General features: G+C 39.3%; 3 protein-coding genes across 6 annotated transcripts; all 3 read left to right on the forward strand.

Annotated features, from left to right (window-relative positions):
* The first annotated feature begins 136 nt into the window (after nt 1–136).
* Nucleotides 137–9,583, forward strand: sfi1 (SFI1 centrin binding protein). Its single transcript, XM_041980370.1, has 29 exons — nt 137–669; nt 759–830; nt 1,001–1,111; nt 1,204–1,298; nt 1,373–1,490; nt 1,588–1,666; nt 1,776–1,932; nt 2,048–2,209; nt 2,304–2,374; nt 2,470–2,562; nt 2,646–2,743; nt 2,862–2,928; nt 3,371–3,501; nt 3,604–3,685; nt 3,770–3,948; nt 4,037–4,112; nt 4,367–4,462; nt 4,547–4,623; nt 4,720–4,810; nt 4,913–5,009; nt 5,336–5,496; nt 5,586–5,660; nt 6,708–6,782; nt 6,898–7,074; nt 7,153–7,467; nt 7,557–7,653; nt 7,754–7,898; nt 8,010–8,109; nt 8,518–9,583. The coding sequence occupies exons 1-29, from the start codon at nt 509–511 to the stop codon at nt 8,638–8,640; spliced, it is 3,381 nt and encodes a 1,126-aa protein (XP_041836304.1). The 5' UTR covers nt 137–508; the 3' UTR covers nt 8,641–9,583.
* Nucleotides 9,203–17,697, forward strand: zgc:172271 (uncharacterized protein LOC100000381 homolog). Of its 3 annotated transcripts, none has more exons than XM_041980384.1 (17): nt 9,203–9,320; nt 9,623–9,786; nt 10,046–10,145; nt 10,230–10,406; nt 10,504–10,666; nt 10,787–10,851; nt 13,156–13,313; nt 13,446–13,632; nt 13,706–13,854; nt 13,962–14,052; nt 14,686–14,733; nt 14,840–15,022; nt 15,212–15,359; nt 15,639–15,721; nt 15,822–16,006; nt 16,724–16,910; nt 17,355–17,696. In XM_041980384.1, exons 1-17 carry the CDS (start codon nt 9,266–9,268, stop codon nt 17,378–17,380), a joined length of 2,169 nt encoding a protein of 722 aa, XP_041836318.1. In that variant the 5' UTR covers nt 9,203–9,265; the 3' UTR covers nt 17,381–17,696. The 3 variants fall into 3 exon arrangements, with proteins under 3 accessions (XP_041836318.1, XP_041836317.1, XP_041836319.1); XM_041980383.1 differs by having other exon boundaries at nt 17,019–17,695; XM_041980385.1 differs by lacking the exon at nt 9,203–9,320 and having other exon boundaries at nt 9,631–9,786; nt 10,071–10,145; nt 17,019–17,697.
* A 1,054-nt stretch (nt 17,698–18,751) lies between these two features.
* Nucleotides 18,752–21,911, forward strand: sirt4 (sirtuin 4). 2 transcript variants are annotated; one of them, XM_041980409.1, is made up of 4 exons: nt 18,752–19,202; nt 19,697–20,197; nt 20,629–20,923; nt 21,038–21,911. In XM_041980409.1, exons 2-4 carry the CDS (start codon nt 19,713–19,715, stop codon nt 21,188–21,190), a joined length of 933 nt encoding a protein of 310 aa, XP_041836343.1. In that variant the 5' UTR covers nt 18,752–19,202; nt 19,697–19,712; the 3' UTR covers nt 21,191–21,911. The 2 variants fall into 2 exon arrangements, with proteins under 2 accessions (XP_041836343.1, XP_041836342.1); XM_041980408.1 differs by having other exon boundaries at nt 18,754–19,202; nt 19,713–20,197.
* The last annotated feature ends 391 nt before the right edge of the window (nt 21,912–22,302 follow it).

Below are 22,302 nucleotides of genomic sequence, written 5' to 3' on the forward strand. Positions count from 1 at the left end.
TAGGGTGCGCTTGATTTGTTTTACGTTATAGCAAACTCTCGGGGCTTGCTTGCAGAATATGTATACTCCGCCCTCACGAACGATCAAACAATTTTTAATACATGTTACTACAATAATGAGGACCCATGGTGTTTAATTGATACTTCCTCGGTATTAATAGTTACAGTATACATTGTTATTTGGTGGAAAGTCACATAAATAACAGACCAGTCAAATGATTGTTAGACTGTTAAAACTTCGGACGATAGAACAGCTATAACCTAAAGTTACTGAGCAGAGCATTAGCACTAGCCCAGGCTGTTGCCCAGCTCCACACCAATTGTCACGTGACAATTGAAGGAAAAACAAACGCGCGGCAGTTGGTTAACTCAACTCTACAGGGACGTTAATATAGAATGTATTTTTATTTTATTTTTTCATGTAAGGACTTGAAGAAGTACGAGCGTGTATTTTAAAAACGACATCTGTGATCCTGAAAATGCGTGTAGAAGGGGCTTGAGTTTTTATAATGCAAAACAATTCCGCCAGCATCTCGAATCAAGTGAGAACCCGACCAGTCAGATCTGGCGGTGCCACTAAACGGGTGCGAAAAATTCAAACCAGAAAGATTCCTTATAGAGTCGGATACACCTGGAACAAAGGTGGAAGACTCAAGGAGCTGAGGATAAGGTGCAGAGACGCTTCGTTTACCATATTTTACCCTGCTATAATGTCTTGAGACTAAGTTTAACTCTTTTGGATTTCCTTTTAACCTCCAGGCAATTGGCAAGAAAGTTTCTAAAAATATGGATGAAAAACACATTTGGTCGAATTCTTCCTCATGAAGCCAGGTAACACGTTACACTCATTTTATGCAACATGAGTTGGTAAAATAAGAAGTGTGTTCATCCGTTCCTTTTTCAAGCGAAGAGTAGTTTTTTTTTTTTTTTTAAATCATACTTTATGTACCATTTTAGCCTGGCTTGTTCTCTACTCTGTAAAGGAATATTCTGTGTTACAGGTTCTACTATAACAGTGTTGTCCTGAGACGAACCTTTGAAGGATGGAGAGATGAGTGGTGGGCCTCTAGGAGGGAATGGAGTCTTACAGTACGAGCAGAGTGTCACTACAGGTCATTACAGGACATTAACTGTAAAAATCTTACACCTCAGGTTGCTGCTTGGACATTGTTAGTGTGTGCTAATGGTGTTGTATTAATTTTAGATATTACCTGTTCAACTGGACATTCCAAAGTTGGAGAAACTTTATATCTTTGCAAAGCGAGAAGAGGGCAAAAATGCAAAGTGCACTATCATTAGGTATGATTTATCACAGAGAACACATCTGTCATCTACTTTAGATGTGTTTTTCATTTATTTGATTTTTTAATCAGCTGACAGGCGACTGAAGCAACTTGTTTGGGACAGATGGAGGGCTTTTATAGAGATGAGAAGAATGCAGAACAGAACGCTTGAATCAGTTCTTGCACAAAGGAGAGTCTCAACTATCCAGTGAGATTTTATTGTATTTACTGATCAGATATTCTACTATAACGTTGTGTATGTTACTATCTATGCTAGTGGTTTTAATATTATGTGTGTGTTGCAGCTTAGCGTGGAATTTGTGGCAGACTAGGGTACAGCAGGAACAACACCTGAAGCAAAGGGCACTGAATTTACAGAGGAAGGTGAAACACAACCCACTGTGTTGGTGTTTGTTTTCAACATTATGTGCAATAAGTGCTTAATTCTTATGTCCTTTCTCTGGTTATGTTTAACTTCTCTATTTTCTCCAAGGCTTGGGTTTTGTGGAGAGAGATGCACAGATCTGCTTGTTGCCAGAAGGAAAAAGAATCCAAAGCTGCATTTCACTTCACTCTAAAATTGAAAAGAAGAACATTCCATCAGTGGATAAATTATGTGTCCTGTCGCCAGACCAAGAAGAAAACACAAGGTGTTTATGGTTTGGCACTAGATTCTTTCTTGAATTTTTCATAATTTGTTTTGCTATTTCTTCCAACTGTTCATGTGTTGTGTATTTTTTTTTCTTTTGCATGGGTTTCTTCTAGCTGTGGCTCAGCGGGCCTGTTATCTGCGCCTGATGGGAAAATGTTGGAGGAGATGGAACATCTCATTAAATCACAGTCGGAGTGAAGAGACATTGTTGCAAGCTGCAAGTCATTTGACTGTCAGGAGCATTCAACACAGAGTACTGATTCGCTGGAAAGCTTGTATCCTAATCATTACATACAAAAAATAAGGCTTTAAAATCACACATTGTCTGCTGAATCTGTTCAGCTGTTTGGTTCTTTAGCTCTTCAGTAGACATGAGTTTGTGCAGAGAAGAGAATGAAAGAAACCAGAAAGCAGCTCAACATTTCCACCATCTTTTAATGGTAAAAAAAAAGACTAAACAAACAAATGAAGCAATTATATATTGGCAGAATGTGTGATTGTGTCATGTACTGATCAGTGTATGCTCCTTTTGCAGCGTTCTGGATTGCAGGGGTTGTCTCTTAATGTCATGTGGAACAAAGCACACCGACTGAACAACAACATAGCTGTCCAGCACTTTCATCAAACAGTAACTAATTAGCACTAGATGACTCAAGTGTTATAGTGTCAGTAAAGATGTGCCTGATGAGTTAATGTTTGTATTCTTTATAGATGATAAGTAAGTATTTGAAACTGTGGAGAGACCATCTAGAGGAGGCTGAGGATCAGAAATTTCAACCTCTAACTGAGATGGCACTGACTAACTACAGGTGTGTTTATTCACATTTTCAATGTGTCATTTTTCTTAGCAATGTTAATTGTTGCCCTGGACTGAGAAGCATGCTAATCTTTTTTTATTTTTGTTAAGAATTGTTTTCTTCATCATAGGATTTCTCTGCTGAGGATCTGTTTCCATCACTGGAGAGAGAAACTTGTTGAGCTGAGACACATGCAGGTATTTTGACATATTTAAATGTCAGGAAGTACTTTTCGTTAAACTCATCCTGCTCGCAACGCTGCTTCCAAACAAGTTGGGATGTTGTGTAAAACCTAAAGAAAAAGTGATTTGGAAAAACAATTATGTTCAATTAATCAAATATCTCCGGGTTGTATTGGGACTGCTGATGACCCTGTACATCTACTTTAGTGCTTTTTTTCCATCAATAAACACACTTGAATTCTGTGGCAAGGAAAAAAATAATTTAATTAAACAATCCATCTACTCAAACCATATTTGAGTACAGAGCATTACAGATACATTACGAATTAGAGTTGTTTAAAATAGAAATGAACCGAAAATGTAATATTAATGTTTAGAAATAAGTTAAATATTTAGCTATTGTTAAAAATTGGTAAATAGCACATTTAAATTCATAAACCTCCATTTTTTTCTTCAGGAATTGGAGCGTTGTGCAGACATTTTGTCTGGAAAGCACTTGTTATCTCGATGTTTCAAGTCATGGGTTGACTTCACTCTGCAGAGACGGGTATGTGAGCACAGACGACACAAAGCGGATGTCTATAACCGGTAAGCAGTTTCCTTTCCCAGACTTTTAAACATGTGCTCCATCTCCAAACTTTACAACCCAACCTACAAGCTGTGTTAGATGACTTTTTGCTGTGTTTTCAGACAACGTCAGTACACCTGGGTGTTCTACACCTGGCAGAAAAAGTCAAAGAAACAAACAGAGGAGATGCTCTCTGAGCGAATGGTATGCTAGCAGAAGATGGAAACTACAGTAAATCGCTGATTTAAACTCCAATTGTTTATCATGCACATAACAACATGTTTCCAGGCGATTCTTCACAAAGAGCGATGCCACATGCAGAGAGCCTGGACTCGATGGAGACAAAGTACGCAACAGCAGATCAAAGACGCGGGAAAACAGAAAGCTTTACACCGCCTGTACCTTCACAGGCTTCTCCACAACACAATGATGCAGTGGAAGGACAACAGCTGCGAGATACGAGACAGGTGAAGCAAACTGAGTGCTGCTGAGGCTGTTGCTCAGTCTGAGCTGTTGCCTAATGTTGTCTAATTAATTTTTATTTTTTTACGTCAGGAGAAATAGAGAACGACAGGCCTGTTATCAAGGTGACCTGCGCTGCATGAGATTGGCTGTAGACAAATGGAAAAAGGTGTGTTGCTTTGTTTTGTTTTGTTTTTTTTCCTTCATCCTGTTCAGTAAGCAAACCATCTGTTGTTACAGTCAGTACACCATACACATTCATGCTTTGACTTAAGAAAATATGCAAAAATTTGAACATTTGCATTATTTCAGTATTCTCCTCACCACCCCTGTGCAGTGCTGAAATAAGAGCACAATTTTGAGGCTGATAGATGATGGATCTTTCTAACCTTCCTAAATTGTTATTGAATTCTGTGTGATCAGTATGTTCAAAGCCAGAGAGTGAAGAAAAACAGAATGAAGGAGATCCAGCAGTACCATGAAGTTAAACTCCTCCAAAACTCCTTTGTGGCATGGAAGGTGAATAAGCATCTGTTTCAGGAGAATAATCATCTGGTCTGATGTCATGCAAGCGACGAAAATAAATGAATTCTGTATTCACAGAAACATCACCTACACCTGTCTCTCATCTATGAACATGCTGAGGAACTTTACAGGCAGCGCACAAAGTGTTTTCTCAGGTGATAAACACAAATATAAACATTATACATCCTTCGTTTTCCTGTTGCGAAATCACAGGTATATGTCAGCTTCATAACTTTCACTCTTGTCATTAGGAAATTTCTTATTGTTTGGAGAGAGAAAGCAGCACTGCTGGCTGAGATCCGGACTGCACAAAACCACTTCCAGCATTCCCTCCAACACAAGGTGAAAAAGTGATGTTGTGCTGTATGTCTTCAAAAGCACTATCATACTGTTTTTAGAAAAAAAAATATTTATTCATCTATTTATCTAATTGACTCTCTTAAGGTGTTTTTTGGTTGGAGAAAAGTAACAGCACATGCAGTGTTAAGGCGTCACCAGCAGGGGGAAGCACTCAGCGAGGTTCAACAGACAATAAATCAAGGTAGATGAACCTCATCAGAGTTGTCTGCTACACATCATTATTTATTTCCATTAAATAAAATTGAATCCTAATTAAATGAATGTAATTTGCTTGCAATACTTTACAAAACCACCAAGTATAGTTGCAACAACAAAGCTCAAAACACTTAAGATTTTTGGAAAGGGGAGAATATAGCAGAAAACGATCTGAACATCTCTCCCATACAAACAAACAAAATAAAAACAACATTACTCTAAGAGCTCAATACCTACAGTGTTAATTCCATGTGGTTTTGCAAGTACACCTGGATGTTTCTACTTTTTTTTTCATTTTACTTCTGTGTTTAGTGGTGGTGCTGCACTCTTTCAGACGGTGGAGGAACCAAACCAGGGAGGCACAGAGGGAGAGGATGAACATGGAAAAAGCCAGGTGGCACCATAACTCCAAACTTCTCTATAAAACTCTGAAAGCATGGAGCAAACATCACCACCAGCTCCAGAAAAATAAGGTTGTCACTACTACCAACTGTTTGTTACATTAAGCTGTAATTTTACCTTCATGCTGTAACATGAATTTTTAAACGTGATGATTTCACAGGTGATGAAGCGGCAAGGAATCTTGTTGCTGAAGCTGAAGGTGTACCAGACTTACTTTGAACAGTGGAAAATGAAGGTTTGTTGATGCTCTGTTACCCATTCCTAACAATTTAATTGGTTTTGAAACATATAGGAATACATTGTTTCCTGTGGCAAAAATCATCAACTTATCAAGGGCATGACAGCAGATTTCAGATTTCAAGGTTAGGTTGTACACATTTATGTGCAAAAGTTTATTTGAAGATAGTTAAAAGCAAATTCTTAATTTCTTTGTAATGTGTTATGGAAAGTCTTCATTAAATAATTGAGAAGAAATGAATTCCACAAAGCCCCATTTGTCTTCTGCATCTTTATTACGCTGCCACAGGAAAATGGGTTTAACAGAGTACGAGAGTCTGTAGAAGTTCTGTACAACTCATTCTTCCTCCAAGGATGTTTGCACTCTTCTCAGGCCTCATGCTTGCACCTCTTAGCCAATCCCTGTGGGGTTTGAGTGCATGGACATTGCATGCATTAAAAACAGTTAAAATGGTTTAAACTAATTCTTGAATCGATAAAACTACCCCTGGAATCAGACTGTAGCCTACACTAACCTTCATCTGGAGTCAGTCTGGGTTCTGCTTTATAAAATTGCATTAATATGAATAGAAATGTATCTGAAAATGATCAGAATGTAAATTGCCCAAACAAATTAATACACTTTATACAAAGTCTAAAAGTCATTAACAGATGTAGACAAGCTTTGTCTTTTAAACATCACCAGTTTTTAATCTTACACAGATCTTCTAAAGGTGCTGTGCTGTTTGGCTGTTCATAGCATCGTTCTAGACTTCTGCAGTTATTTTAGTCTCTTTATGTAACCTTAGGCAGAAACTGGTGAAAAGATGTTGAGGTCAGGGCTCTGTGGGAACTGAGTGATGTGTTGCAGGACTATCGGCATCTTTTATAGCTAAGGATAGTTCTTTATCACTCTGCCTGTAGCTTTTTTTTGGCAGTGGTGCCTCAGATGGCAGTGGATAATAGATCAGAATCTCAAGTTCCCAGAGCTTTTCTACAGTAATGTCCATCATTTGATTTATTTCTCTTTAACTGACCATGACTTTGGTATATTTCTTGCCGACAGCTGCAGCACAGACGGAGAGAAGCTCAACATACAGAGCGAGCTCTCTGGCACTGGTCCCTCACTCTTCAGGCCAAGGTAACACCTGCTTCCACATTCCTCTCTCGCTACAAAATTACACCCCAAATGTGCTGCGTAAGCCACGCTCACAGCTTTTAACATGTCTGTATTCTGCCTTTAAAACCAACTTCAGGTATTATATGGATGGAGGATGTGGGTCACAGAGCAGCACAGCAAGCGAGAGCAGGCAGTCAGAGCTGCGCAGGTCTACAGAGACCAGCTGCTGAGGGAGGGTGTGACGTGCATCCTCACGTACGCTGCTTACATGAATAATCTCACAACAGACCTGACAAAGTTCAGCCAAGAACAAGTGGGTGGTTTTGTGTGCACTTGTTGTGATTTTCAGATATTAGAGTGTCATTTCATCCAGCCTGTTCGTGTTTTTTAGAGATCACAGACTCTCCAGAGAGTTGTTAAACGGTGTGCCATGCGGTGGAAGCAGCGTGCGTTGTGTAAACCACAGAAAGAGCAAGAGGTCCAAGAGCAACCTGCGAAAAAGAGTGTGACTTTCTGTCTTCCAGCATCTACACTGAACTGCATTTCCTCGACTGACTCAGTAGAACAGGGATCTGAAACTTCTCATCAGAGCACCCTCATATCTACTGAGCCTTACATGTCCACTGTGGACTTGCCTCTGAAAGCCCAGAACCAGGACCTTCTTATGCCTCCTTCAGCTTTTATGGTCTCAGGGACACAGAATACAGTAACTATCACTTATTTGACTTTACATATTGTCAAGATTTCATGCATGTGTTAGATAACTTGGGTGTCTGATTTATTTCCAATTTCAAGTTGGGGAAATCCAGCAGGTCATGTCCCGGAGAGCCTTTACTTGTACCTTTTCATCAGGCTGCCACTCCATTTAATCACCTCTCATCAGCTTATCCGGGTATGTTACCTGCAATTTCTCTGCCTGGTTTGATTTTCTTTCATTGCCTATAAGAAACAAAACTATTCATTTTAAATACCTGTTTTGATGCCTTTTGAAGATGAACATCTGAGAGCATTGAGTCAAGAGAGTGAGGATCCATGTGTGGAAGATTCATCAACTGATCCAATATCAGCTCTAACGAGAGAGCTTCACAGCATTCAGCTAGACCTGAAGAGCTTCCAGCGGAGCAGACATCAGCTTCGGTATAAATCCCTTTCCTCTTCTCACAATTGTGATTGTGATTGTGATGATTGTGACTTATATTTAAGGGTGTGTGTGTGTGTGTGTGTGTGTGTGTGTGTGCATCCAATCAGGGCTTGGCGAAAGTTGAGAGAGGTATTGCAGAATTGGCTGCAGATGAGTGGGGAGGATGAACAAACGGAAAGAAATGCGGTTTGTGAAGAGTTAAAGGAGGTAATAACAGAAGTAATTACTCTTATTCATGTGAATGTGAAAACAAACTGTTCCTGCTTCAGCTTTTCAGCAAACTCATTGTTGTATCACCTGGGTTTAAAACTTTTACTTTTTTATTGCTATTTTATGCATTATGAACTCTTTCTTTTCTTAACTACTTGTTCAGTACACTGCATGCTGTTGTCCAGGAGCTCAGTTATTAACAAAAAACAAACAAAAACCTCCATAATCAGTGACTGTGCTGTGAGAGGTTCTGATTGTTAGAAAATTTCCCCAAAAATAACTTAAGTTACTATCACCGATTACTTAAAATACTGTCATCACACTGCATGTCTTTGTTGATGTTATTCTTGTTGCCATTGAAAAAGTTCTGTTTCTGACTCTGTTTCCCTTCTTTGATGTTGACAGCTGGACGAGCGCATCCTTGGACTGTCCACTGAACTTGACAAACAGAAACCAGCGATGCTTCTCCACGCAGAGAGAATCCAGCATTTACAGTCTGTTCTCCGCGCCTCAGGGGTTCAAAGCTAAAGACGTGGAACCCCATCACTGTGACCGGAGCATGAAATGGTCATCTGCTGCTCATTTGAACTGCTGTTCCTCTGCCTTTATCACATTTCCTTAAAACAATGTAAAGACGTACAGTAAATGAGTAAATGATTCAGCTGGTGCATAACTTAGCTCAGGCTTTATGCTTTTGTCTAAATTCTCGAACCATAACTGCACCGTTAACAATTTTCTTCCCAACCAGCTTTTTTTAAAATCCTGATATTGTTGGTTATTTTTGTTAAATAGCATGGAAAATGTGCTAAAATGAACTCCACGTATCCAAAAATCTTATAGCCACGTGCTTTAAAGCTGCCTTCCCCCCTAAATTTACACTTTCATTTTTGAAAAGTTGGATAGAGGTCCTCCTTGTGGCAGATGGTGCTAAATATTTTCCATATGTGTGCAAAAAGTGACATAACTGTTTTCAATGGAGTTGCCCTTGCGCAACAGATTTTCTATTTCCCCATTTGCACTAGTGCCTCAAACACTTGGAAAGCTATACAGGAAAACTTAGCATTTCCAGCTCAGAGAGAGGACAGCCGTCTGTTGCTGTCTGCAGGCTGTACAGAACACATTTCTCTGAGTGTTTGATCCAAAGCAGGTCACAATGCGAGGGGTTTATCGTGTTTTACTCATTTTCATCTTTGCCTGCTGTATCAGGGGTAAGCATTGTTCCTCAGTTATTTATTTGCATTATTTTGTATTAATATCTAGCCTCATTGTGATATCATTTTTATTTATATTGGTATTTTTGTGGATTTCATTTATAAAAACAGATTAAAACTATTAAAATATTATATTTTCTGTTAACATTGATTCAGGTGTTGTTTATTATATGTATAAAAACCTGTATTTTCCTAAATCACAGATATGCATAAAACAAATCAGTAATTTAAATAAAAACATGCACATCCATCCTCTAACTGGCTTGTGTGGACCATTAAAACTGTTCCTTGCATGGCAGCCAAGAAGACACGCTGGTGCACAGTGTCAGATCCTGAACAGAGGAAGTGTGCAGAGCTAGCAAAAGCTCTGGTGGCCGTGCTGCCGCCAGCTACTTTGGCAGCTTTTGCCAGACTGTCATGCATTCGAGCATCCAGCACAGGTGAATGCATCGCAAGAATCAAGGTAAGCAAACCTGAGAAGTTGAATGTAGGCTTTCTTAAAGACCAAGATGGCACAATAATACATTGATTTGAGCTTTTTTTAATTTTCTAAACAGAAAAATAAAACTTGACAGTATGAGTAATAATGGTGCTGCTTTCAGGCTTGCTTCTAAATATTTTAAACTGACACTGGTTTAATTTCTTTGCTTATTTTTGGGGGCATGATAAAGAACCTGCACTGACTTTAAGATGCAAAAAAAACTCTGCCTGATTTGTTTCAGGCTAATCGTGCTGATATTGTGACAGTAGATGCAGGGGAAGTTTATTCTGCAGTAAAGCAGTTTGATCTTGTTGCTGTTGCTAAAGAGATATACAGTGATGGTAAGTTGACTTCATGTTTCTCAGACTCTTCCTTATGTCTGCTCGCCAGTGAGCTCTGAGAGGTCTGTGCATGTTTACCTGCAGGAGGCTGCATTCTGTCTGTGGCTGTGGTGACAAACAGCAGCTTGGACATTCGATCCCTGCGGGGCCTCAGGAGCTGTCACAGCGGGGTTCGATGGACAGCAGGATGGAGCCTCCCGCTCAGCTTCCTGCTGTCCAGAAACTACCTGAGCTGGTCCAAAGAGCATCCTCTCAGCCAGGGTACTGACACTGTTGGCACTTTCAGCACAGCATCATCTCTCTAATGTCTTTGTTCAGATTTTTCAGTCCCCTGCTTTGTTTTTCTCCTATTGGGTAGACATCAGTACCTTCTTTAATGCCAGCTGTATTCCTGGAGCTGCAGCCATGGCGCCTCCTCTGTGTGCCCTGTGCCAAGGCCAGAAATCTTTTATTCTCCAGAAGAATTACCACTGTGAGACATCTCACAATGAGCCTTTCTACAACAACCAGGGAGCCCTCAAGTCAGACCTAACAAAGCATAATTTAATTTCAGTTCAACATGAAAGGTGACTATGAAAATAAAAGTGAATTCTTCTTTTTTTTTTTTTTTTTTTTTTTTTGCCTCTTTTGGTCCATCACAGATGTCTCAGGAGTGGGACAGGGGATGTTGCATTTGTAGACCATTTAGCTCTTGAAAATATTGAAGGTAAGTAATATAATCTTAGCACAGACAGTAAGAAAATTTGTGTTTGGTCAGTTATTTATTTTAATTAACTGCTGTTTTTTATACATTGTTGAAAAGCCTGGTTAGTCACAATGTGTTACTTGTAAGGATCGTTCTTCTGTGGAATGATCAAACACCAAAAATGTGACAAATCCCTCAGATAAATTCTCCTGTTGGTATTCACTTTGGCTTTGAGGTTAACTGCAAGTCGCAGATATACAACTAGCACCTAACTGACAGACAAGACATACCAGGATTTTATTTTGGAGTTAGTGGTGATCCCATAACTCAAAAATCAGCCAAACACAAATTTTCTTACTTTTTGTACTTAGTTTACTGCTATATCTTGCTACTGCTATTGAAATGATTTGTTTCTATTTGTCATCTTTAACATTTATTTATACAAGTTATCTCAATGAGACAGTCTCCTTTTTAGAGACCTGATCAAATATGCATACAGTTTAATAAAACTGGCTATAAACTAACACAATGATCAGCATCAACAGTACAAACGACGGTCAAGAGTTAGTAACAGTTTCCACCCACAAAGACACTTAAAGTAATGGATGAATAAATATAAATTTGGACAAAGCAGATGAAAAAACAAGAAATTTATCAAGTTCCAGGATCTTAATGGGTTGGACTGTAGCTTATTTTATAACAATAATAATGTTATAATACAAACCCCATTTAACTTTTATTTAACAGACATGTTTGGTGAACATGAGTGTGTCATGGAGGCGTGTTTTGTCGTACATTATCTTTTTTTTAATAGCTGAGGAACTGAGGATACGTATTGCTAGAGTTTTTCATTCATCATTACTGATGAATATAAGACAGATCTGAACTGCAGGCCAGCCTGTTATAAAAATATCTGCATTCATGAAGTCAGATTTTTCAAAGTGGTGCAGAATGATGTCTGTCGTCCTGCTGAAATAATCATTTAAATCCTTGGACACTCACCTTGATAGTAGCATATGTCTCTCCATCAGTAGTACCTTCACACATGCAAGTCATTCATGGTCTGGACACTGATACACCCTCAAACCATCACAGACGCTGGTTATTCTACCATTTACTAATTACAACCTAGACAGACTTTCACATTTTGGCATGTAGAACAAGACATCAGGTGTTTTTGTTTTTTATTTATTTGTTATCCTCCTCCTAAAGTAACTGAAATCTGCTCATAGAAACGTATCCATTGTCTTTCTTCCCATCAAAGATTAGATTAAACCCAAAAAAACTCAGGGAAGTTTATACATAGCTTCTTATTTGACTAAAACAGTTTCAAGTTACATTTCTGGATGCAGCATCATTTTACAGGCAACCTCCGCCTGTAAAATGTAAAGCCTATGCGGAAGTGCAAAAAAAATGGCAGTTTACCCCTCCCCCCCTAGGGGCTGGCTCCAAAACAGAGCAAATCCCCATAGACTCCCATGTTAAATAGGCTAACGTCACAGCAGAAATAACATGTTTAAAGCCTGGTACAAAAATCTATTTTAGGATTAACAAGTAAAGTTTTACTTAAGGGGGGGGCGGGTTAATTTTTCTCTAACTCATCCGTTTGGATGTTATTTAATCTTGAAATTCGGGCATAATTAGGGGCATGTCCTTTTGACTGACAGGTATCCAATATCCGTGGAAAGAAGGGAGGGTGCAGCACAACCGCAGTTTTTAGCCGGCTAACAGCGCACCTTAGCTTTAGCAAGATGGCGACAGTGGGAACGCCCAACGAGCTTCACTTTTGCTCTTCAGAAACCTAAGGGCGACGTCACGGAGGCTCCGTCCATCTTTAATATACAGTCTATGCATCAGACCGTGCTCAGCAAACATGGTTTTTCACAGTACTCCCAGGCTTATGTGGGTATTTTGATCATGGTGGCACAATGGTTTCTCTCAAGTGAAAGTCACTCCATTCCAACACTGGTTTCAGTCCTTGACCTTTACATACTTAAATTTCCACAGACTCCCTGAATATTTTCAAAATATTCTCCTCTGGAAAATATAATGAGATTCAAATTCTGAAATTTTGCATGGAGAGTTTTTTTTGAGTGATCTGTGATTCTCTTGAGTTTGTTAAAGTGGGGAGCCATGATCCATGCATGCTTAGAAAGACTTAGCCTTTTATGGATGGTCTGTTTATAACAAAGCCTTTTCTGGAAAAGGGATTTGTAAATAAGGTTTAAATACAGCTGGATTCTGAACTGAGTAACACATTTACAGATTACAGTGAAAAACCTCTGTCTTTTTGTCGCTATGTAATTTTTCTGTCTGTTCTTTCAGAGGCCGAGCGAGACAAGTTCAGGTTACTGTGCACTGATGGCACACAAGCTCCTCTCAGCCGCTACAGAAGTTGTAATCTAGGCCGTGGTCCCGGAGGGGGAATGGTCACTAGACACAATTTTCGCAAAGTTGTTAGAAAATTTGTAATGACCATTCAGGTAAATATTTCTCTTTTTTCCACTTTTGCTCTCAAATGTGACAATGACAACTTTAAGCATTTGTAATTTACCTCTGGGATTAATAAAGTATTTTCCCTTTAATTTCATTTGATGTCATTAATGGATCATTAGTTGATGTTTGGTCGACAAGGAAGACAGAGGCAGCGCTTTCAACTTTTCAACTCATCACCTTTTGGAGAGACTGACCTTCTCTTCAAAGATGTGGTGGATAAACTGGTTGTCCTTTCCGACAATATAGACATCAGCCAGGTGCTGGGACTCGATTATGTTGCGCTCCTCAAAGGTCTTGGGCATGAAGGTACAGTTTTTTTTTCTTTCACACTCAAAACCAGATAAGCTATGATTTCTATGGCAACTGTGTGTGTTTGCAGGAAGCTCCCTGGAGGACAGTGTTGTGCGATGGTGCTGCATCAGCCATGCTGAGCAGAAGAAATGTGAGCAGTGGGCCCTCAGCATTAAGTCAGATCCGCTGGTGTGTGTCAGAGCTGTTTCGATGCGTGACTGCATTGAGAAAATCAAAGTAAGTCCTATAAGTCCTATAAAGTAAGTCCTATAAATCGAGTATTAAGAGTTTTATTCAGCCTGGCACTGTTCTACAAAATGCATACTACTATATCTATTGTACAGAGAGATGAAGTGGATGCTGTCTCATTGGATGCAACTCATTCGTTCATCGCAGGAAAATGTGGTCTTGTCCCTGTGGTGACTGAATATTATGGTAAGAGTATAATAATGTATAAACACATAGCAAGCAAGTTGCTCCAAAATCAGTTAGAGCATATCCAGTGTTCTGGCTGATTAATTCATCAGACGTGTGATGATTTTCTGCTGTTATTTGTTTTCACTGTGAATTACAAATATAGTTATTTTGGTTGCACCTACTGTTTTCAATGGACAGACGAGTATGTTTATATATATAAAAATATGTAGCCACAGCTGCCCCGAGGCAGACTGATGGAAATATGGCTGCCAGCCTGCACCACATCTGTTACTGTAATTATTACTGAGTGCAGAAATCCTAGTTTTTCAAGTCTCTTTAATTATGTACAAATTGACAATGTTAACTTAGTTTAAATGAATCGCTACATCATCTGTGTCCGATTGCTGCAATTCAGTTTCAGCTATATAAGTACAAGTCCATTTACCATTTACCATTTAGCTCTTGAAATATATATTTTATGGTACATTGTCTCAGCATGCAAGGTCTCCGGGTTAAATGGATTATCCATTATATTCAGAAGTTTTATTAACTGTGGTCAATCATGTAAATAATCAGATTAATTAGTTGTGGTCTTTGTCAATTCAAATATATTGATAGGTGTTTGTTGTGTTCTTTTGGATCTTTTGACAGGAAAAAAATGTGCTCCTGCTGATGGATCGGCCCACTTAGAGACAGACGGTATGATTATGTGGAAAAAAAAGCAACAAAATAACCAGCTTTATGCTGAGCTTAGAGTGATTGTTCCTGATAATGCGATAGGAAATAACACTGTTTGTCTCATCAGTCTTGCCCTCAGTGGTGGGTATAGCGGTAGCAAAACGCTCCAGCAAAAACGTGTTCATGGGGAATCTGGGAGGCCGCCGCTCCTGTCACAGCCACACATACAGCCCTGCAGGCTGGCTGCTACCGCACAGACACGTGTTAAGTCTGGAGCATAACAGCAGCTCCCCCTGCGATCCAAACCAAGGTACTGTTTCCTAAATTTCAAATGGACATATTCGCTGCTAATTGAAACCGTTGTACTTGTTACACGAATGCTAGATCTCTTCTTTGTTCTCAACCCTCACATCTTTTCTTTTTGTACATTTTGATTCTTTTATCAACATTATATCAAGCTACAGATAGAACTAAAGTCTGCCACTTTGTGTTTTCTTAGTGTACAATGAGGTGTTTTGGAAAGGCTGTCTTCCTGGCTCTGAGGGGAATCTGTGCAAAGTGTGTGTGGGAGGCACAGGAGAGGCTGCTACTAAACGCTGTACTGACAACCACAATGAGCGCTATTATGGCAACATGGGTGCTTTAAGGTATAGTAGTTTCTCATTCATCTGTAATTTAAAGAAATGCTTCAGCACAATTTTAATATATATATTTTTTTATATTAACTATATTTGCAGATGACCAAAACCAATTGAAAACAACAGCTTTATTTCCTCTCTTGGGGCCATTATTCACCAGTCACTTTGACACTTTCTTAGTTAATGTTAAAAGTCAATTTGCCCACAACAGCTATAAGTAAGGAGAAAACATGTTGCTTGATTTTTCCGAACCGGCTGTTTAATCCTTAACACATTATCCATTATCAGGTGTCTGGTTGGAGATCCAATTGGGAAAAGCTACGGTGATGTGGCCTTCCTTGAGCAGTACAACCTCCAAGCCAACATCCTCAGTGAGATATTAAACCCACACACACTCACGCACAGAATAAAAAACATATATTCACTGACGTAGGGTGTGTTATTGCATGTTTTTATGTTGTGGCACCTCAGGTTTAAATTCCACCGGCTGGGCAGAGGGATGGACAGTATCAGATTTTGAGCTGTTGTGTGGTGACGGAAGTCGTGCCCCTTTGTCAGAGTGGGAGAGTTGTAACCTGGGAGTGATACCGCCAAACACCATCATGACACGACCAGTACTCACTGCACGCGTGTACGACTTCCTCATGAAGTCACAGGTTAGCTATCCATTATATATTATATGTATCCATTATATTATCTAGTAAGAGAAGAACAGGAAGTTCAAGAAAACTTTGTCAATACTGATAATTGAAATGTCATATTTCTCTCTGCACTGAAGAAATAATGTAATAAAGTAAATAACGCACATTAGTATGTACAATAAAATAGTTTTAACAGTATCAACTGTATACAGTTTATATAGTATAGGGCAAGCATGTATTATCTGGGGGGGGGGGGGGGTATACAGTTTATGAGGGAAAGAGGCAGAGAGGGAAGACTTCAGCAATCTGACAGCCTCATAGAGGTATGAAAATGGGAGTGGTCATCTGCAACCTCTCAGCTGTTCCACCTATGCACTGCGGGGTCTTCCAGAAGGATACGGTGCAGTTCCCGTATCACTCAATTATGCAGCTGGTGAGGATGCTCTCAGTGGTGCTGCGGTAGAAAGTGCACATGATAGAGTTGCTGATGGGCTTTCTTGGCCAGTGATGCAATTCTGGTGTTCCAATAGAGGTCTTCCTAAATATATAGAACATATTTTTCAATAAAACTGTTTTTATTTGCATTGATAAAATGGTCAAAAAAGGAACTTTAAAAAAATGAAGCCAGCAGTTCTTCAAATAATAGCCTGTGGATATAATATGTAAACTGTTTGGTTTGCATCAGAGATTATTTTTAAATTTTAAAACATTTTTTTTGTGTGTGTGTCATAGGAAACTTTGGCAGCCAGTCCAAACACAGAGTTCAAGATCTTTGAATCTCATCAGTATGGAGAAAGTGATCTACTGTTTAAAGATGCAACAGAGTGTTTGGTCCATACAAGCCACATGGACTACCGCACCATCCTCGGAGAGGAGTTTTACACTCACGTGGAAACTGTCTTCAACTGCACACACTCTGGTAACAACATAAGCACACACAGTGGCAGATTGTAGTGCATGTCAGCTTTCTAATGTACCTTTCCCACAATAATAACTGACATATTTATGTACACCTTTCTCACAACAGATATCTTGGAGTTTTGTAACCAGGATGTGTGCAGCATATTCTAATGGACAACACTGCCTTTCCCCGTTTCTCAGTAGAAACCATCACTGGTGTTATCACAGTTGTGAAAAGACTGAAATGAATGAGGACCTTGCATTAACTTTTGAAACACTGCAATGCCTCTATGACTCGTATCTTTGTGTACTTCAGAGACACATAATTTTTTAGCAAATGTTTGTAAATCTGACAACACATTTTCTCAGAAATTGAAACTTTAAGAAAATATGTGATTAATTTTTCTTTCATTTCATTTAATCTTAAAATCTTTCTGAAAAATGTATGCTTTTGGCCCTGCAGGTGACCGTGCTTCTTCAACCATTTAAGGCTGAAGCTTTGGTTGCAAAGATACACAAATTAAGTGCTCACAAGAAGAACCTTTGGAACTGCAGTCTTTACAAGTTATGTATTAAGTTATATGTTTCTATATTGGCTGTAGTTTTCTTGTATACGATTGTTTAGAGACTAGTGAAATGTGTTCAGTTTCTAAAGCTTCATTCAAAAGTAACAAAAATATATGTAACTAGTGGGTAAATATAAGTTCATACACCCAACTGTAACTTTATTAAGTGCACCTGTCCAATTGCTTGTTAACACAAATGGCTAATCAACCAATCACAAGGCAGCAACTCAATGCATTTAGGCTTGAAGACATGGTCAAGATGACTTGCTAAAGTTCAAACTGACCATCAGAATGGCAGAGAAAGGGGATTTAAGTGACTTTAAATGTTACGTGGTTATAGGTGCCAGATGGGCTGGTCATTTCAGAAATTGTTCACCTACTACGATTTTCACACACAACTGACTAGAATTTACAAAGAATGGTCAAAAAAAAAAAAAAAAAAAGAAAATATCCAGTGAGCCGTAGTTGTCTGGACTAAAATACCTTGTTGATGCCAGAGATCAAAAGAGACTGGGCAGACTGGTTGGATATGTAGCATCATGAAAGCATGGATCCATCTGACCTTGTATCAGCAGTTCAGGGTGATGGTGCTTTAATGGTGTGGAGGATGTTTTCTTGGCACATATTGGGATCCTTAGTAGCATTCGAGCATTTTTTAAATGCTACGACTTACATGAGTATTGTTGCTGACCATATCCATCTCTCTGTGAACTCGACGTACCCATCTTTTGATGTTGCGTTATCCTACTAGAAGTAGCTATGCCACGAAGTTAAAATCATCTCACACTCGTTCTTTAAACATGAGAATTGTTTCACTGTACTCTAATCTCCACAACCAACAGATCTCGATCCAGAAGAGCACATTTGTGGTATGGTGGAACAGGAAATTTCTCATGGCTGTGCAGCTGACAAATCTACAGCAACTGCATGATGCTATCATGTCAATATGGACCAAACTTTGGTTCATATTTCCAGCACCTGTTTCCAACAGGTGAAGAAACGCATGTTTCCAACACCTTCATGTTAGGAAAGTTAGGGCTAACTTCAACTCAGTACTAGCAAGATGTACCTAATAAAGTAGCCAGTGTGTGTATACTTTATTTCTATATACTAATTTGGAGTATCTGTTGTTTATTCTTGTTCTTAAAATGTTCACACACTTGTTTCAATACTAATTTAGTTATTTTTCATTTTTTTTCATTTTTATTTATTTATTTTTGCAGAAGATGGGCTATACAGTAAAAGGAAACTTATTCAGCATGTTTTCTGATATGTTGAACTGTGCAGCATTTTACTATAGAAAACCTGAAATGGTTAACTGTTTAATCAGTCAGTTGTCACTGGTGCTGTAAACATCTGTTTACCTGTGACAGTATTTCTTTTAGTTATCAGAATAATTAAGTGATAATAATCTTACGGCGTGGTATAACTACTATTAGGGGTTACATAACCATTGATATAAATAAATAGGTTTATTCGCTGAGATCTGTTAAAACAAATTCTAGTCGCTTTGGCAAATAATTGTTGCTGTCGCAATCTTCAGTTTACTACAATTCCCATGTTACAGCGCGGCTCGTTGGTGTGACAGCAGCAGGGACTTCCGGTTCTTTACAGTCTGACAAAGGTTCCTATCTTATGTCAGCCTGTTTTGGTTTGAAATGTTACTTAACTACTCTTCATAGCTGCAGACACTTTGTATAGCTGCTGTCTACAGTAACTTTACAGCACTGGTGGTCGTTAATAAGGTAAGCAGCTGTTAATGACCGGTTGAGACGTGCAATGAAGAGAAGTCCAATGACTTGTTTACCTCCGACTTGGCGGAGGTCATGTATTCGGTGGCATTGGTTTGCCTGTCTCAGAAACTCAAGAGTTATGGTGAACGGATTTTGTTAAAAATTTTAGAAAATCTCAGAAGTGTAATAAAGAACAAGTGATTGGATTTTGGAGGGTGATCTGGATGCAGGAATTTAAGGATTCTTTACTACGAGGAAATATGGATAATTTTGCAATTAGAGCTTCAAAGTAAAAATAATGGATAGTTGGCAAAGAAAAGAAATTACAATGACCTGGCCGATGTCTGCACACTGAATGGTGTTCATATTAACATGCTTGGCGTCTAGCTTTACTGACGTTTAAACTACGTGTGGTAGATGAGATATTCTGTAACACGTACTCGGACAATTAGCGTTCAGTTTTAAAAACGCTGACACAACGGACTTGTGCGCATGTTTGTAACCAGTGTTGTGTTGCTGTAGATGAGACTACCATGGCGGGTCGTCACCCCTCACACAGCCCCCGTAAGAACAGCCTCATCAGTCCCTGCAGGTAAGCTGAACTTCGTACCCGCCTGCAGCACCGCTGACGCCCATTCACTGGAGCTGCTGCAGGACTTTGTGAACCGGGCCAGGCGCCTGTTTATCATTAGCGGAGCGGGTCTCTCCACCGAGTCAGGCATCCCCGACTACCGCTCGGAGGGTGTCGGGTTGTACGCCCGCACTGACAGGCGACCCATGCAACACGCAGAGTTTGTCCGCAGTGCAAAGTCCCGCCAGCGATATTGGGCCAGAAACTTTGTCGGGTGGCCGCAGTTTTCCTCACACCAGCCCAACTCCGCACACAGGGTGCTGCAGCGCTGGGAGGACAGAGGGAAGCTGCACTGGCTGGTCACACAGAATGTGGACGCTCTTCACTCGAAAGCAGGACAGAAGAGGCTGACCGAGCTCCACGGCTGCGCCCACAGGTGAGAATGATTACTTGGAAGTTTTACTGACAGAATGAATGAATGAATTCTTTATATTCGTGTCTGGCTGTCCAGCACTACCCATCCTTGCTGGGATTATTCAGACACATTTGCAAATAAGACAAACTGTATGTAAATATATTGTTAAATTATCAAAACACTAATTTATCATCCCCCATCAATATTCAGTTTTATTATTTGATTATTTTATTCATTCATTAAAGTGTATTTTACTTTTTTTTTTAAGCAGTAGATTGTTGATTTAATTGTATTTTCACTCAGTAAAAAGAAATGTTCTGACTGAACAGTGCTTGTAAAATTCAAATTTAGCATAGATTACTTTAAGGTCACATAAAGGAATACAGTGTAATTGATTTTATAAAGAGGATTAAGAATGTTTATTTATGTGTATTGATCATCTACATCTTTAGGGTGGTGTGCCTGGGCTGTGGTGCCATCACACAGAGGAATGATCTGCAAAAACGATTTGTATCATTAAACCCAGAGTGGACAGCTCAGGCTGGTGCTGTGGCTCCAGATGGTGATGTCTTCTTAGAGGACGGGCAGGTTCAAAACTTCAGGGTCCCCTCCTGTGCGGACTGCGGGGGGATACTAAAACCAGAGGTCACATTTTTTGGAGACACTGTCAACAAAGCACTTGTACATTTCGTGCACGATAGACTGGCTGAGTCTGATGCAGTGCTGGTCGTAGGCTCATCATTACAGGTAAAAAGAAAGGAAAAACAAACCTAAAAGCACACAGTACACAAATAGCACTTGATTACAGATATTTTTTCTGGAGTTCTGCCTTCAGTTGTGCTCCTCCCTGTCATTTCCCAGGTGTATTCAGGATACAGGTTTTTACTTGCAGCAGGTGACAGGAAGATGCCAGTCGCCATTCTGAACATTGGGCCCACCAGGGCAGACCACCTGGCTGAGCTGAAAGTAAGCAGCCGCTGTGGTGAGGTGCTGACAGCGATTCAGATCCTCTGATGCTGTGGACAATGTTTACATCATCTGCACTTTGCTGGCCAAAACTACCTCAGATTTAGACAACCTGAGGTATATCAAGCATGAGGTGATATGAAAGAGACCACAGTCTGCTGCACTCGAAGAATACTTGCAAAGACTGATACAACACTTGCATATTATATGAAAAATGGATGAATGTTGATGAGAATTATGCTAAAATGTTCATGTTTAACAACTTCATTGGCAGACAAACTTCAGAAGAAAAAACTTAAAGACTGAAGATCTGTTTATGTTTGAATTTATAAAGGTCTTGAATGTAAAAAGTGAAGATGGAACAAGGTTTGTGTGACTTGGCTGTGTTCACGGTTGTATACTGATGCTGCTTTTAAGCTACGAACGACAGTGTTGTGAAACACTTAAACTACAAATGTTTTGCAGAAGAGCAGGTTACTGTTACACAAATAATGTTTAGAATTATCTGTGTGACACATTTTAAAGCTAACTAAAGAGGAATTTTATCACATAATGGGGAAAAAAATGCAATAGATTTTAGTAAGTCTTCAGTACTTTGTGATGGACATTTGTTCAAATTACTGTGGTTGGGTTTTTGATTTGGTTTTCTCCCAAAAATGGGATTTGTGTTGTCATGGACTTGTTATTCTCATGCTGGTATATCAAATGGTTCAATTGTTCAGCCTGGATATTAAGATTTTTGGAAAATATGCACATCAGATTTGTTTTTCAGTGTTTTTTTTTTAATGCGTCATTGAAGCTTCATTTTTGAACACATTCAGTGGCTTGCAGAAGTTTCTAAAATGGCTAAATAAATAAGTGGGCTGAAACCAAAAGTTTGCACACACCTCATGATTATTTCTTTGTAATATCCAAACTTACAAATATTTTTAGGAGGCAACAAAAAGGCTTTTAAGTCCTGTGTGTAATATAAGTTTAGTGACATTCAGATTTTGGATCTTCCTTTGGATCAGGTTCTGGTCATCAACCATGGTTATGCAGATGTTTAGAGGAGGCAATGGCTGCTGACTGTTGGGACACGTTTATAGAAATATTAAAATTTACATTACCCAGCTTTTTCTGGTTGTCAGCCAGCCACATCCATATGCTAATTTAAGTCT

The sequence above is a fragment of the Melanotaenia boesemani genome, chromosome 3 (genome assembly GCF_017639745.1).
Source record: "Melanotaenia boesemani isolate fMelBoe1 chromosome 3, fMelBoe1.pri, whole genome shotgun sequence".
Lineage (NCBI taxonomy): Eukaryota > Metazoa > Chordata > Actinopteri > Atheriniformes > Melanotaeniidae > Melanotaenia > Melanotaenia boesemani.

Coding starts and splice junctions, on each gene's coding strand:
- zgc:172271 (XM_041980383.1), top strand. CDS start 9,266: ATGCGAGGGGTTTATCGTGTTTTACTCATTTTCATCTTTGCCTGCTGT. Junction 14,734..14,839: donor GGCCCACTTAGAGACAGACG/GTATGATTATGT, acceptor TTGTCTCATCAG/TCTTGCCCTCAGTGGTGGGT. Junction 15,722..15,821: donor CCTCCAAGCCAACATCCTCA/GTGAGATATTAA, acceptor GTGGCACCTCAG/GTTTAAATTCCACCGGCTGG.
- sfi1 (XM_041980370.1), top strand. CDS start 509: ATGCAAAACAATTCCGCCAGCATCTCGAATCAAGTGAGAACCCGACCA. Junction 2,929..3,370: donor TTGAGCTGAGACACATGCAG/GTATTTTGACAT, acceptor TTTTTTCTTCAG/GAATTGGAGCGTTGTGCAGA. Junction 5,010..5,335: donor TCAACAGACAATAAATCAAG/GTAGATGAACCT, acceptor TTCTGTGTTTAG/TGGTGGTGCTGCACTCTTTC.
- sirt4 (XM_041980409.1), top strand. CDS start 19,713: ATGAGACTACCATGGCGGGTCGTCACCCCTCACACAGCCCCCGTAAGA. Junction 20,198..20,628: donor CTCCACGGCTGCGCCCACAG/GTGAGAATGATT, acceptor CTACATCTTTAG/GGTGGTGTGCCTGGGCTGTG. Junction 20,924..21,037: donor TCGTAGGCTCATCATTACAG/GTAAAAAGAAAG, acceptor GTCATTTCCCAG/GTGTATTCAGGATACAGGTT.